The sequence below is a fragment of the Anoplopoma fimbria genome, chromosome 23 (genome assembly GCF_027596085.1).
Source record: "Anoplopoma fimbria isolate UVic2021 breed Golden Eagle Sablefish chromosome 23, Afim_UVic_2022, whole genome shotgun sequence".
In the NCBI taxonomy this organism is placed as follows: Eukaryota; Metazoa; Chordata; class Actinopteri; order Perciformes; family Anoplopomatidae; genus Anoplopoma; species Anoplopoma fimbria.
The window spans coordinates 17,951,888-17,965,319 of NC_072471.1; the positions used below are offsets into that span (position 1 = coordinate 17,951,888).

A 13,432-nucleotide genomic window follows, 5' to 3' on the forward strand; every position below is an offset into this window, starting at 1 on the left:
AGATGAATCCATTCCAGCCAAGCATAAAAACTTGATTAAGTTTGTTTTCACATTTTGTATCATTCCTACTGTGACCGTGTGTGTGTGTGTGTGTGTGTGTGTGTGTGTGTGTGTGTGTGTGTGTGTGTGTGTGTGTGTGTGTCTCACCGCTGTGGACAGCCTGGAGGCCAGGGTCATCTCCAGGTTCCCCTTGAGGCCGAGCAGAGCAGGGACCAGGATGAAGATCTCGGTGATGTACTGGAACGCCTCCCAGTGCTGGTGATGAAACACATAGGTGAGACGCGACGACGATGTCCAACCTTCTGATGGCTGCACTCTCGCTCAGTCACGTCTGACGCTCAAATTCTAACACTACGCTATCCTTGAGATAAGGGGGACGTTCATAATTTGCATGTGGACCTATGAGCCCGTGGACTTAATGCAAAAGAGTCAAAAGAGTGGTAGATAATCCTTGCAGAAATTCAAAATAAATATGTCAGTACTGCTCGCTGCCATCTTGTTGGCTGACTGGAGCAATAAAATTCAGATTTTTATGGGTGGGATTAGAATTCAGCAACCAATGGACACATCTGTCAATCAGGGAAAAAACACCCATTAAACTAATTGTTTTAAACGTTAATGTCCTCCAAAACAAGAAAACATTGATGAGTTCAAATAGCTGCTGAAAGCTAAAAAATCTGCTGGACAAAAGAATAATCGTAATTATAAATCCACTTTGACCAGAGCTTTCAAATGCGCTTAAGTGGAACTTAAAGGAATTGTTTGGATGTTTAGAGGGATGAAGAACTTCTCCATAGTCAGAGTATTACTACAGTAGATGGAGTTTGGAGAAACAGACAGGAGTACCAGCACAGGAGCAAAGTAATGTACTTCTGTGGACGTATTTTAGACATCTTAAAAGAATCAATATCAGTTTAAGTGTAAGTTATATTTAGTAAATGTTCCCCTCTTTACCTTGCTGTCAGACAGACCTTTCTGAGGGGGAACTGAAGCAGTTATCTGTGCTCTCTTCACAGTTTGTTTGTGTTATTATTTGACTTTGGTGTTTTAAAGGGTTTGTTCGCAGTCACCAAACTTCCCCGTCACAAAGGGCTGTCTGACGGCCTGGTTAACTAGTAAAACTATCCTAAATACAGTGTGTACTTAAACTGATACCGATTCCTAAAAGGTGGGCCTTCTTTTAGGTTTTCTACAAAAAAAATGTTGCCAACCGTGCACTGACTATGGAGAAGTACCTCATACAACCCTTCTTCAAAAAAACGTACTATCCCTTTAAGTTAAAGGTACCCTGTAAAGTTTTTGACCACTAGCAGTACTATGAAGCCATGTTTCTAGGAGAGGATCCCCGTTTTGTTTATATTTCGCACATGTATGCTCTCGGCCACGTGATACACATTTGTGCCGCTAGTTTCAACATTATTCCTCTGAATGACAGTTGTTGGAGGTGTCACGCAAGTAAACCTAGCAATGTCTAAGCAGTAGAGAAGAGGACTACCAGCAAGCTAGCATAAATGCAAACGATGCATGATCTTAAATATTATTAAAAAAATCGGCTTTGAAAATGCTTATAGAAGATGAAGTGCATTTAACATGTTTGTTAGACCTCAGGGAAGCAAGCAGAGCATGTCAGTAAGAAACTCTGAATATAAACAGAACTTTTTGTTAGAATACCACATGGCAGCTTTAAAACAGCCAACTTGTTTGTTTTGTCTTTTTGAGCCAGTAGCTTATGGCCATCTGTACTTTAATGCAGCATTCTTAAGAGTTCAGTTTCTATTTGAGTGAAAACAATAGGAATTGTCCGAATGTCTGCTTGTTGCTATATGAGCTTCAAGTTTTTAGTGCATAGTTTAATTTTTTGAGTGAAGACAAAGGAGGAAAACTGTAATACAGCAATGGAAATGTCGCCACATACACCCAGTTTGTAATACTACAAATATATAAATAAATTGCCTATACTTTTATCGAAGGCCCAGAAGCTCAATCACCATTCAGCATTAGATAGTGGCTTAAGTATTGCTAGACCTTAGTGCTGCATTTGATACCATTGATCACCAAATCCTATTACAGAGATTGGAGCATCTTATAGGCATTAAAGGAACCGCACTTAGCTGGTTTAAGTCGTATTTATCAGACCGATCTCAGTTTGTATATGTAAACAATGAAAGCTCGATGAAAACCAGGGTTAGTCACGGAGTTCCACAGGGGTCTGTTCTTGGACCTATTTTATTTACCTTATATATGCTTCCCTTGGGGAATATTATCAGAAAACACTCAGTAAACTTTCATTGTTATGCAGATGATACCCAGTTATATCTATCAATTAAGCCAGACGAAACTAACCAGTTCTCTAAACTTCAAGCATGTCTTACGGACATAAAAACCTGGATGACCTGTAACTTTTTAATGTTAAACTCTGAAAAATCAGAAATGATGGAAACAATGGCACAACTATGAAAATAAGACCCAATATGTGATAAACTGGAATTAGCCTTTAATTCCACATATTCTTGAGCTTTAAACTATACTGGTTGTGCTTTGAATAATAGTTGCATTGTAGCACAGCTTACCTGCACAATATCCAGCACCATTCCAGCTGATACAGTTCCAAATCCGGCCAGCAAGAAAGGCAGCAAGATCTGCAGCGCCATGGCCAGCGGCGACTCCTTTGGCATGTTCTGCACAGTCGATCTCGGCCTTTCCTCCTCGTCCTCTTCCTCCTCCTCCTCACCTGCCTCCTCAGCGGAGAGCGTCCTCTCAGCCAGCATGGGCTCCGTTTCAGAGTAGCCTCCATCTCCGCAGTCAGACAAAGTCACGGAGGAGCGAGAGGCCCGGTCCATGAGCCGCCGGCCCTCTGTGTGTGACGTCTCCTGTCTGTAGCCGTTCTGCGAGACGGCCTCTGGTTTGGCTCCGACGTCCACCATGGCCAGCCGCTCCTCCTGCAGCTTGGTGTAACCTGTGGGGACCATGGTCTGGAATAGAGAGGTGATCCGTCCAGTGGAAACAGGTTTCAGAGGGAGAGCACTCCACCCTCCGCCTGCTCCGCTCATACGCACCGTCAGGCTAGAGCCCAGGGAATCCCCTATGGCTCCTCCCAGACTCTGGATACTCATGGTGTGGTGCAGGGCCGCAGCGTCCCATCTCCTGTCATCCAGCGTGAGAGCAGTGTAAAAATTACGAACGGTTCAAGTGTTTCAGACCGGCTCAGGTGCACCATCCATGTTGGAAATTGGCTTAAGACAGACTCATCAGCCTGAGGGAAATACACAAAGACAGATAACAGAGGAGTTAGTATATGGGAGAACAGGAAAACACAGCAGGAGGCAATTTTCAAGATGACAATACACTGAGATGGAACAGCTGAGCCTCTTCTCAAAAAGAGGAACAAAACCTCCATAAACCTGAAACCAGAGAACCAAGCATCTAAATGTGGAGCAGCTGGTTTCGTATGAATTACAAACCAGCTGCGAGGGAATCCGTGCAACTTTTACATGAGACATGAGAGGCAGGAGTTTGAATTAAAAGTGCACACATCTTTATGGTAGCTACAGGCTTTTGTATCTTAAAAGGCATTTTTGTCTTCTGATCACAATTCAGTGCTGGACAATGTGTTGGAACCTCCCGCCTATAGACACACTGTGCAGACGTCCACACCTCACAAAATGCATTTCTCTGAGAGTTAGGTCCTGTTAATCACTGGGAAAGGAATGTATTAGTTTTGGTTTAGGTTGATGCAAAAGTGAAACCAAAGCAACACAAGATCACAATTAGCAAGTGGAAGGACACAATTTAACTAGTTATGAAATCCAGAGAAGACTGCACATTATGATAAATTGAATATGAAAATATGCCTCTAAAAATTAAAAGTAGCATTTTGTTTATACCGTGTTGGTCTTTTGCTGATGATGCAGTCTGAGTAGGTTTTAGTTTGCCCACCTTTTCATATGCATTATTGTTTTCAGTCTCAGCATATTGTCCCTTATGGTAACGCCCTGGGTTGACGCCACATGAAGGCAACAGTTTGATAACATCGCTGAGAACGGAAACATGGGCTGACGCTAGCTGTGGATGTGTGGTAGCTAACGGTGTGCTATGTTAGCTAGCTGTGACCCAATCAAAACAGTAGCAAGCGCGGCTACCGTATTCGCTTCTGTGTTAACCAGGAGAACACAATGGTCAGTGTAAACTGGCACATACAAGAATAGCAAATAACTTATTCTGGTGGTCACGGTAAATTATTTATTTCCATATGTTACCTTTCTGGAGCGGAGACATTGTATCCAGAAGAAGAGGAGATGGGAGTCTTCTTTCTTGACAGTCAGCCAGAGCCAGGCAGAGCGCCGCGTCAGAGAGAAGTACCACCAAAGATCGTCTATAGAGGATGAACCACTCCGTTTTTAAAATAGTGGGCGTAATCCACCAAGTTTCGGGTTGCCTTGATTAACACCAAGCACGTTACGTTAAATGCATTTTAAACATTATTTCGAGATTTTACAATTAAAAAGACACAGCATTTCCAAAAATGGTGCTGACTATTCCCTCGTCATTAGTGGTTAATGATATTATTCACTTTATATTTTTGGTGACGATGTATACTGTAACGGTGATGATGTTAGCTGAAACATTACGCTGAATCGAAATCAAGTAACAGACAACGATACATTCATGATGTAGTTACAAGATGCTTGTTGTACTGGGTCAACTTGGTCTGACGGGTTTCGCGGTAACACAACACAAGTAAGAGTGGGAGCTCTCGCCACACCGACGATCTTTCTTTCAGGTCAGAACAGACAAACGTGCCACACAGATATATTTTGATTGTAGTGCGCATGCGCAGAGTTCATTTTTGGAATTGTTAGAGTCGTTTTTTTTTTTTATCACAAAGCTCATCGGGTGGTTACATTTTCAGATAGGTTCTGTCAAAATGAAGAGTTGAAACGATGTTTTTAATAGTTCATGTTCGTTGTGTATGTACAGTCCACTTCATAGCATCATCATTTCGCGAAGTCCTCCGAAACACTAGAGGGCGCTGTGTAAATCATTTCTTTAATGTGTTCCACTTACCCGGATGTGAATCTCCCCTATAACACATGTTGATGGGAACACTGGTCGTGTCGCCTCTGAAATGGAATTAAATATGAAGAAAACGAGCTCACAGGCTTTGCTGTCATGTGGGAACGGAGAAGGTTTGAATGCTTTTATTAGCAAAAAACATTACAGCCTAAAGCGTTCTTCATTCAATTATTATGAAGTAATGTAATGTATAAAACAATACCTTCAAAGAACTAACGTAAATCTATCTCCATTTCATTTCATATTTGTGCACCAGGTCTGGAAATGCTTTTTTAACAAACTAAATATTCCCAAAGATCTGAAATCATAATTACTAGTAACCAAGAAAAAAAATGGCTAATGTTGGAAATGCGCACATGTTTCACAGCAATGTCCTGTACAGTGTATATATATATATATATATATATATATATATATATATATAGGATATATATGGTGAATCATCAAGTTATTGATACTCATCTTTTCTGATATCAGCACAATATACAGTACCAGTCAAAAGTTTGGACACACCTTCTCATTCAACTACCACATAATTCCATATGTGTTCCTTCATAGTTTGGATGTCTTAAATATTAATCTACATAGTAGAAAAAAAAATTAAAAAAAACCCATTGAATTAGAAGGTGTGTCCAAACTTTTGACTGGTACTGTATGTTTGCACAATCAGCCTGAAATGATGAGAATGCTGCTCCCATGTTATTCATTCATTCTAGGGTCTTGATAATTTGGATTGCTTGTGTTTGGGTGGTTGTTCGGTTTTAATAGATATTCTTAGATTTCATTATGATTAAATTAATTAATTAATTTAAATTTTTATTTTATTTTTTTGTTTGTTTTTAGTGTTTTATTATTATATTTGATTATTGTGATTGTTCTACCCTGTGCAGCACCTTGAGATTTCTTTGTATTTTAAAGTGTGCTATATAAATAAAATCCATTATTATTATTATTATTATTATTCATTGCATGAGACAGAACTCCTCACGTCAAACACAAGTAACTAGAGTTTTTCATGACCGCTTGCCAATAATAATTAATTTGTGCAACAACAAATTTATTATATTTCATCATAATATGATAAAGTCAAAACATGTTTTATTTGAAACTCCGTTAACAATATTGAGTTATCGTACCACTCTAATGAGACAGGATCCAGATCACATGATTGTACATTCAAGGGTTAATGGCCCTCTTTTTATTGTCCACTGTAGAATGATTTGCATTTCTACACCACTCAACATGAGCACTGTTGTGGTTGGAAATCTTTGAACCCTTCAGTGACCCATAAATGTCAGGGAATCTCACTCTGTTGGCACTTTGCGCTTCCTTTCCTCAACACTTTGTATCACATTTTGTATTTTGACATTTATCCTTGTCACTGTAGAGAATCAGGTTCTATTAGAACTAATTGTTTGTTGTGTCCTAGGTCTCAGTCAGAAGCTTCTCCTCAAGCCAAAAGCTAGCAGATCCCTGCAGACGGAGAGAGTCCCCAAAAGCAACGGTGAGACCCGATGTCACTTCCCTGCATGCCGTTCTGCTATGAGTTACTATTACATTCATTTTTTGCAGTAAAGCTAATGACCTATTACGTTCCCATACAGGTATTTCTTTAAAACCGTACCTTTTGCAATCCCTTTTGGCCGCATGCAAACTGGTTTTAGGTCACTTAAACTCCTTAAAAAAAAAAGAACCTTAATTAGTTCCACAGTGGGGAAATGTGTTCAGACGTGTGGACAGAGAAACAGACTTCTGGCCTGTGACTAGGGATGCATGATATTTGATCATTTTCCTTCATGCCGATATTTTCCAACTCATTTTGTCAGACACCAATACGAACACATAATTGCAGCGGCATAAAGTCTCTCCTGTAGTGGAATTCACATATTATTATGCCTGCTATGGCCCGCTGGCAAATACAGACATCAAATCAAATGCTTTTTCAAGTTTGGGTGGGAGAAAAAAAATATGCCTACATACACGCATAACGTCCTTTTAAATGTCTGGCACATTTAGTCGCGCTACAGTTTTCTTTGGTCGCCTCACTTAATCTATGTAATACTCAGCATATTTCTTTTCAATGTAACACAGGACTGTTGAATCGGAGGAAATTTTCTTTTTCTGGACCACGCCGATGCTTAATATGATCTGCAATACCGATATCATGTATCTGTAGAGTGTCTGCAGATATCAAGGAGGCCAAAAAAGTGCTGGTTCTAACCATGCTAACAAACTTTTAACTTGTTTATACATACATATAACATCTTTTTTAAATGTATCCCTGTGTGTGTGTGTTTTTGTTGTTGTGCGTCAGTGTTGGAGCGGCTTCAGAGCTTCCTGCCTCAGATGGCCGAGGCAAACGAGAAGCTGAAGCAACAGATAGACGACGCTCCCGCCGGAAGCTTTGACATAGAGAGCGTGGGGGGGGCAGAGAGGGTCATAGAGATGGTGAGCATCCGCCTCCCTCTGACAGACCAGAAAAATACAAACACGAACGTCTTTCCATCATTTGTCGTACGATTCGATCAAACCATGCAATGTCTCCCTCTTGTCCTTTAGGACGTGGCGCTGGTGGAACTAAGCGGGTCCGACAGCGACTCCGAAGACGGAGAGGAGACTTCGGACTCCGACGAGGAATCGGACTCCGGTGTGGTGAGCGAGGTCACGGAGCAGACTCTCGTATTACCTGGAGATAAAGGAAAGAAGAAGAAAGTCAACATCCAGGTTCTCCATCAGCAGGGAGAGTAGAAAAAGTGGCCGCACAGACTATTGGCTGCGTTATGAGTTTCTTTGCCCTCTTTAGGTGATGTGGACTAAACTGACCCAGACATCCGCCTCAGGCAAGGAGGGATTTTACTTCACTGACACAGAGAACAGGAGGCTCCTGTGTGGAGACACAGATCTTCCCCTGTAACTATAGGCACAACTGTAAACATCATTTTGTCCATTTAAAGGGTCTGCAAAAGTGCCTTCAGAGCCAGAACAGATACTGTGATTCCCTCATCCAGTCCGGCCATCAGCTGACCTCTCATTGAACGTGATGTGTTCAGGTACAACGCTGTGGATCAACTCGTTTTTGGCCTCCGTTTCTCGAGCTTGAACACACTCTCGCGTGGATTTAGGCCACAAAACTGTTTGTGCTTCCCTGAGCCACAGTTGTGATCATCTGGAGGAAGATCACCAAAAACTAGATAAAAGGTGTGATGCAGCATTTGACATGAAAAGGCCTCTGTGCACATGTATTCATTCCTCTAACATGTTAGCTTTCTTAAATAATCCTCATCATAATTTAAGACCATGTTGTCTGGTGCACTTGGTTTGATAAGTCAGAACATTTTAGTTAAAGTTATCCCTTTTGTTCATTATGTTGTAAACTATATTCGGTATATACATCTGATGTCTTTTTGTCTTTTCATTTACCATTAAAACATTCAAATGATATTTTATCTATATTTTGCTACTGGTGCCTCTTTGAAATTTATTAAAAATGGTAAAAAAAAGGTGTCATTTTGGGGTTTAACTTGAAAAGTCTTATTCGTGATCCAGATACAGTAGCTGAATAAGTTGCACGTTTTGCTGTTTGGGTTTAAGAAGGACTGTACCCAATAGCTGGGAGCTTCAAAACTTAATTCATAACATTGACTTTGGAATTCTTAATCAACATTTAAATGTTGCAAATGCAAGTTTTTTTTAATGTCGATTCATTGTGTGAAGCCAGTATTTGGGCACAGTTGCCATGGTGGCTTCAAATCACGTGCGAGTGATGTGAGCTTTCTTTCAAATTTTGAAAACCAATGTATAGCTGTGCATATATGATAGCATACAAGTAAATAACTTGCGAATCAAACAGGACTTAATTTCATGGCAAGAGCAAGACAATGATTTTCTTTTTAGAAATGAAAGTCTTCTATCATCTGGATTATATTATTTTGATTTTACAAGTAAGATAAACCTCCACATGATGGAAATCATTTTTTTTAAAAACCTTGAAATTGGCCGTCTTCCACTTTTAATAAATGGATTTCTGGGTGCCTGTCCTTCAATTTTTATTTGGTGACAGTGAAAAAGAGGGCAGCATTATTCTCATCAAAAAAACCTTCAGTACCCCGAGGCTGCAAATGTTTACTCGTTTACTCCTTCAATTCATCATATACACATTAAATGTATGTATACTGCCTTTTAAAACGTTTGGAATCACCTGTTTCAATATTGTTTTTCTACTTCAATAATGACTATTTCAACAGAGACAAAAAGAGTAGAAATCAAAAACCTAATGTGTTATTTACATTTGATTTAGTTTGGGCCCCATAAGAAGAAGAATTAAATGAGTCTGGTTGATGACCCACAGTGTTACATGCCAGTGGAGAAAACTGTTGAAACCATTTTTTCCTCCAAATACCCTTTGATTTTGAATTTGGTTTCCAGTCCAGAAAAGCACAAGTGACCCCAGATCATCATCAACCACAACGGTGCATTTGGGCTCTAAATATATACAGTATATATATTTTAGGCCCTCAGGAGTGAGTGGTTCGATTAAAAAAAAAAAGAGATTTAAACTCATTTGTCAGTCCATGGTATGTTCAGCTGATATTTCTGTGATCCCGTGTACACATCGCTGACCCTACATTAACCTTCTATTGGGAAGTTTTAAGAACTTTGCTAAAGAAATACACATGCTAGTGTTCAAGCACTTGAAACAAACACTTGACACTGAAAGAGGAACCTGTTTCTATTTAAATCTGCACACATTTTGATGCAAAGCTTTCAGTTTCTTTTACCAATCACTGGGGATTTATTCTATAATTGTCCCAACTGTGCTCAGAGGGATTTTTGTCTCTTCAATTGTCAGTCTGGTTTGACTGTTGTGTAGCTCTTTGTTTCTCCATGTACAAGACGTGACTATTTTTCAGTGGTGTATAAAGTACCCAAAAGCCATACTTGAGTAAAAGTAAAGATACCTTACTGGAAAATGACTGCGTGATATCAGCCAGTCTTCGGTTGACCTCCTTGGCGACTTCTTTTGCAACCAGCTGCAGCAGTTGTTCAGAGCTGTCCGACCTCTCCGCTTCGACTTCTAGCGCTTCTCCAAGACATTGGTGAAGTGAATCTCCGAGGCTGGCTTGTATATGTTCCTCTGTCAGGGTGTGAAAGTTACGATCTTGACGTGGAGATTCAATCGTATTCCTAAAAAAGAGAAACAGTCGTACTTTATTCAACTGATCTAATCTGGGCAGTGACATTTAAACAGTTCCCACTGGTATCGCCGTCTGAACATTTTTCAGAAGTTAAGGCGACCAAACTCAACCCTGATAAAAAATGATAGTATTCAGCAACACTAGAGTCTGGTAAAAAAAAAAAGGGTTCAAGAAGCAATATTGATCAATACCTGTATTTTGTGTTGACTCTCAAGGTAACAAAATGCGAGTCATACAGTAATGATGTTTGCCCACATACAGTAATTATGTTTGAGAAGAACATGCAAGTTTCTGTTGAAGCTTTTTACTTACATTGTGACAGAAGTGTTGCCATGGTAGCTGTCTATCTCCTCGAAAGTTTGGCCATAAGTCCAGCCATAAACCTCAGGGGCCACAACATCCAGGACCAAGTTGTACACCTTCTCTACGATGTTGTGACAAAGGTCGGGCAGCAGTATGACCGTGTCATTACATCTAATAAAGCTAAAACGTAGTAGCACATGTGCCATTATTACACTTTTAACATGCATGTCCATTTTAAATTGGAAAGATGTATTTCAAAGACACATTTACTATTGACATTTTTATAACATTCACAAGTATAATAATGGCACATGTGCTACTACGTTTTAGCTTTATTAGTTGTAATAAGTAAAAATATCCCCTTACAAAACATCCCAAAAATATTTGATTGTGTTCTATTCAAATTGGCAATGCAATTAACACTGTTCATTTCTGCTAGACAATGAAAAACAACACCTATGTCATCCCACAACCTTATGTTCATGATTTGTTGTAACACCATTTTGTGATGCTTCAATAATATAGATCTACAATGTCATAGTTAAAAAGAAATGCTAACAAAAAAGAAAAATATTTTACTCAACCCAAGTGGCCCGGAAAGTCAACCTTTTTAGATAGTAGCATTGCAACGCTGGCGTAAAGAATTGCAATCAAGGAAAGCCAAGAAAACGTGATATGGGGAGGGCAGAGCCCCCAGCTTCCCTGCTCATCTTGTCAGCCACCGTCACCCTCATCCCTGCTCTACCCACTCCACCAGCCTACAAATGTATTTCCACCAGTCCAGGCAATATTTGCTTGGTGGACAAGAAAAGGCCTTTTCTTGTTTTATGGAGGGGATTTTGACCTTGGATTACTCAAAATGTACACAGTAAAAGTACTTCATAGTATTTGTGCATATAGCTTAGGAAGTACTTAGTCAAAATATACAAGACTTGTAAACTACTTATGGAAGAAAGTGTTTTTATTCAACATCAAATTTTGAGGAAAATGCTGAATCTTGGTCCCCTGAAGAGACTTTGACCATAGATTATTCAAAAAGTACACAGTAAAAGTACTTCATAATATTTGTGCATATAGCTTAAGAAGTACTTAATCAAAATATATAAGAGTCATAAACTACTAATGGAAGAAAGTGTTTTTATTCCATGTCAAAATTTGCCAAAATGGCATATTCTTGTTCTGTGCGGGGGATTGGACCTTCGATTTCTCATAAAGTACACAGTAAAAATACTTCATATTACTTGTGCAATTAGTCCAAGAAGTACTCTGTCCAAAAATATTTGGCTAGTTTGACCAGGCAAACCTGAGAGGCGGCTGGCTTGACCGCCTCCGAAAAAGGGCAGCGCACGGCTAATTCACCTGCGTTAGCGTCCTTTTATCGACTACGGTAAAGGCAAAGCTACATTTAATAATTAAAACGATATTTAGTTAAAAAGGTAAGAAGTTGAGCTTTAGTTTAACACCATTAAATCAACTGAAAACATCACACGATCATTTATATCAGTATTTTAAGTGCGTTTTTACTGGAATGTTAGCTAACAAAGCTACGCAAAAATTGACATATTAATTATATATTTAAAAATATATATTTCAACAGTTTGTCACAGAATAGTCTAGGCCTAGCTACAGGCGTAGACTTGTATTCAGTACTTTGAAATATAAGCATTTGAAGCAAAACTGATATTTTTTCTACAAAACTGACTTTTTCTACTTTTTCTACGCAAAATCTATCGCTACAGTGATAATAATAATAATAATAATAATAATAATAATAAAGTTTAATCTCAGCTGTAATCACTGATCCAAACTCATCTGAATAGACTTTGACACATTCTGTGTATTGTGCTATTAAAATATTAAAAGTATTCAACACAACACCGGCTTTATGCGCTACTGTTAATGAAAAACTTCACTGTGCACAGATCTGTGCTGTATGGAAAGTCAAAAGTGCATTTAAACACCTCTATTTTCACCTGATATAAGTTACACTTTATGTTATGCTTTCCGCAGCATTTCTGACCAACAAAACAGCGCTCTACTATGACTACATCTTCTAATACTACTACTACTACTCTTCTCAACTGTTATATTAGATTTGAGTAACTACCATTATTTAGTAAATGTCATGTGTAGCCACTGCCCACAGTCTGAATATAAAGCTAATGACGCAGCTCACTGATGTCTTCTGGAAAGAGCGGGATCACTCTTTCCTCCCACCATGAAGAATGTTTGCATATTTTCTGAGTAACAGCAGCATTCCACAGTTAAATTCAAATCAAAGTTTATTTAACGTTGTATGACATTACTGGCTGAAGACATACTGTTTATTGAAGGGACAGATCCCACCTCTTTCACAAAGGTTGAGAAAAAAAAACCACTTTCTCTTTAGCCCTTGCTGCCTCTATTGATAATGAGGGGAAAGATAGAAAACTAATTTCACCACTTCCTCACAGTAGCGACTCGCTTTGCTGAATACTCGATGCCGATTGGCCGAATTACAGCCTTCTACGGTCTGTTATATCTGTATCGCAGACTGCTGCTGGAAAAGACAGACAGATACTATGGACGCAGTTCTGATCTCCATACATAGCAAGAGGACAATTTTTTTCTCCCGTGGAAGCAATAAAATCATTTTTAAATCAATAAAATATATATTTTTTGAGTTAAATTATTGATTTATTTAAGAGGCAGCCATGTAATAAGCTCATTGTACATGATCTCTTGCATAAAAATCATATAGCTGGTGCGTCTTTAACAAATATCATGTAGTGTTTGAACATACAGTCTTCCTCTGTCTGACAAAAATATATCGAATCATTTTCCCTCCAAATATTTACAAAAAAAGTCCAATTTACAAAATG

The 13,432-nt window shown here is 39.1% G+C and overlaps 2 protein-coding genes across 2 annotated transcripts in view; one reads left to right on the forward strand and one right to left on the reverse strand.

Annotated features, from left to right (window-relative positions):
- slc41a2b (solute carrier family 41 member 2b) overlaps positions 1–4,334 on the reverse strand; it is a 41,590-nt gene extending 37,256 nt beyond the window's left edge. Inside the window, exons 1-3 of the mRNA XM_054624359.1 lie at positions 4,257–4,334; positions 2,571–3,253; positions 148–255 (exon numbers count right to left, since the gene is read on the reverse strand). Of these exons, the coding sequence (XP_054480334.1) occupies positions 148–255; positions 2,571–3,113 (651 nt within the window). The 5' untranslated portion in view covers positions 3,114–3,253; positions 4,257–4,334. The remainder of the gene's footprint in view (positions 1–147; positions 256–2,570; positions 3,254–4,256) is intronic.
- A 727-nt stretch (positions 4,335–5,061) lies between these two features.
- Positions 5,062–8,672, forward strand: nopchap1 (NOP protein chaperone 1). The gene is made up of 4 exons (XM_054624360.1): positions 5,062–5,186; positions 6,503–6,577; positions 7,388–7,521; positions 7,633–8,672. The coding sequence occupies exons 1-4, from the start codon at positions 5,126–5,128 to the stop codon at positions 7,819–7,821; spliced, it is 459 nt and encodes a 152-aa protein (XP_054480335.1). The 5' UTR covers positions 5,062–5,125; the 3' UTR covers positions 7,822–8,672.
- Positions 8,673–13,432: the final 4,760 nt, after the last annotated feature.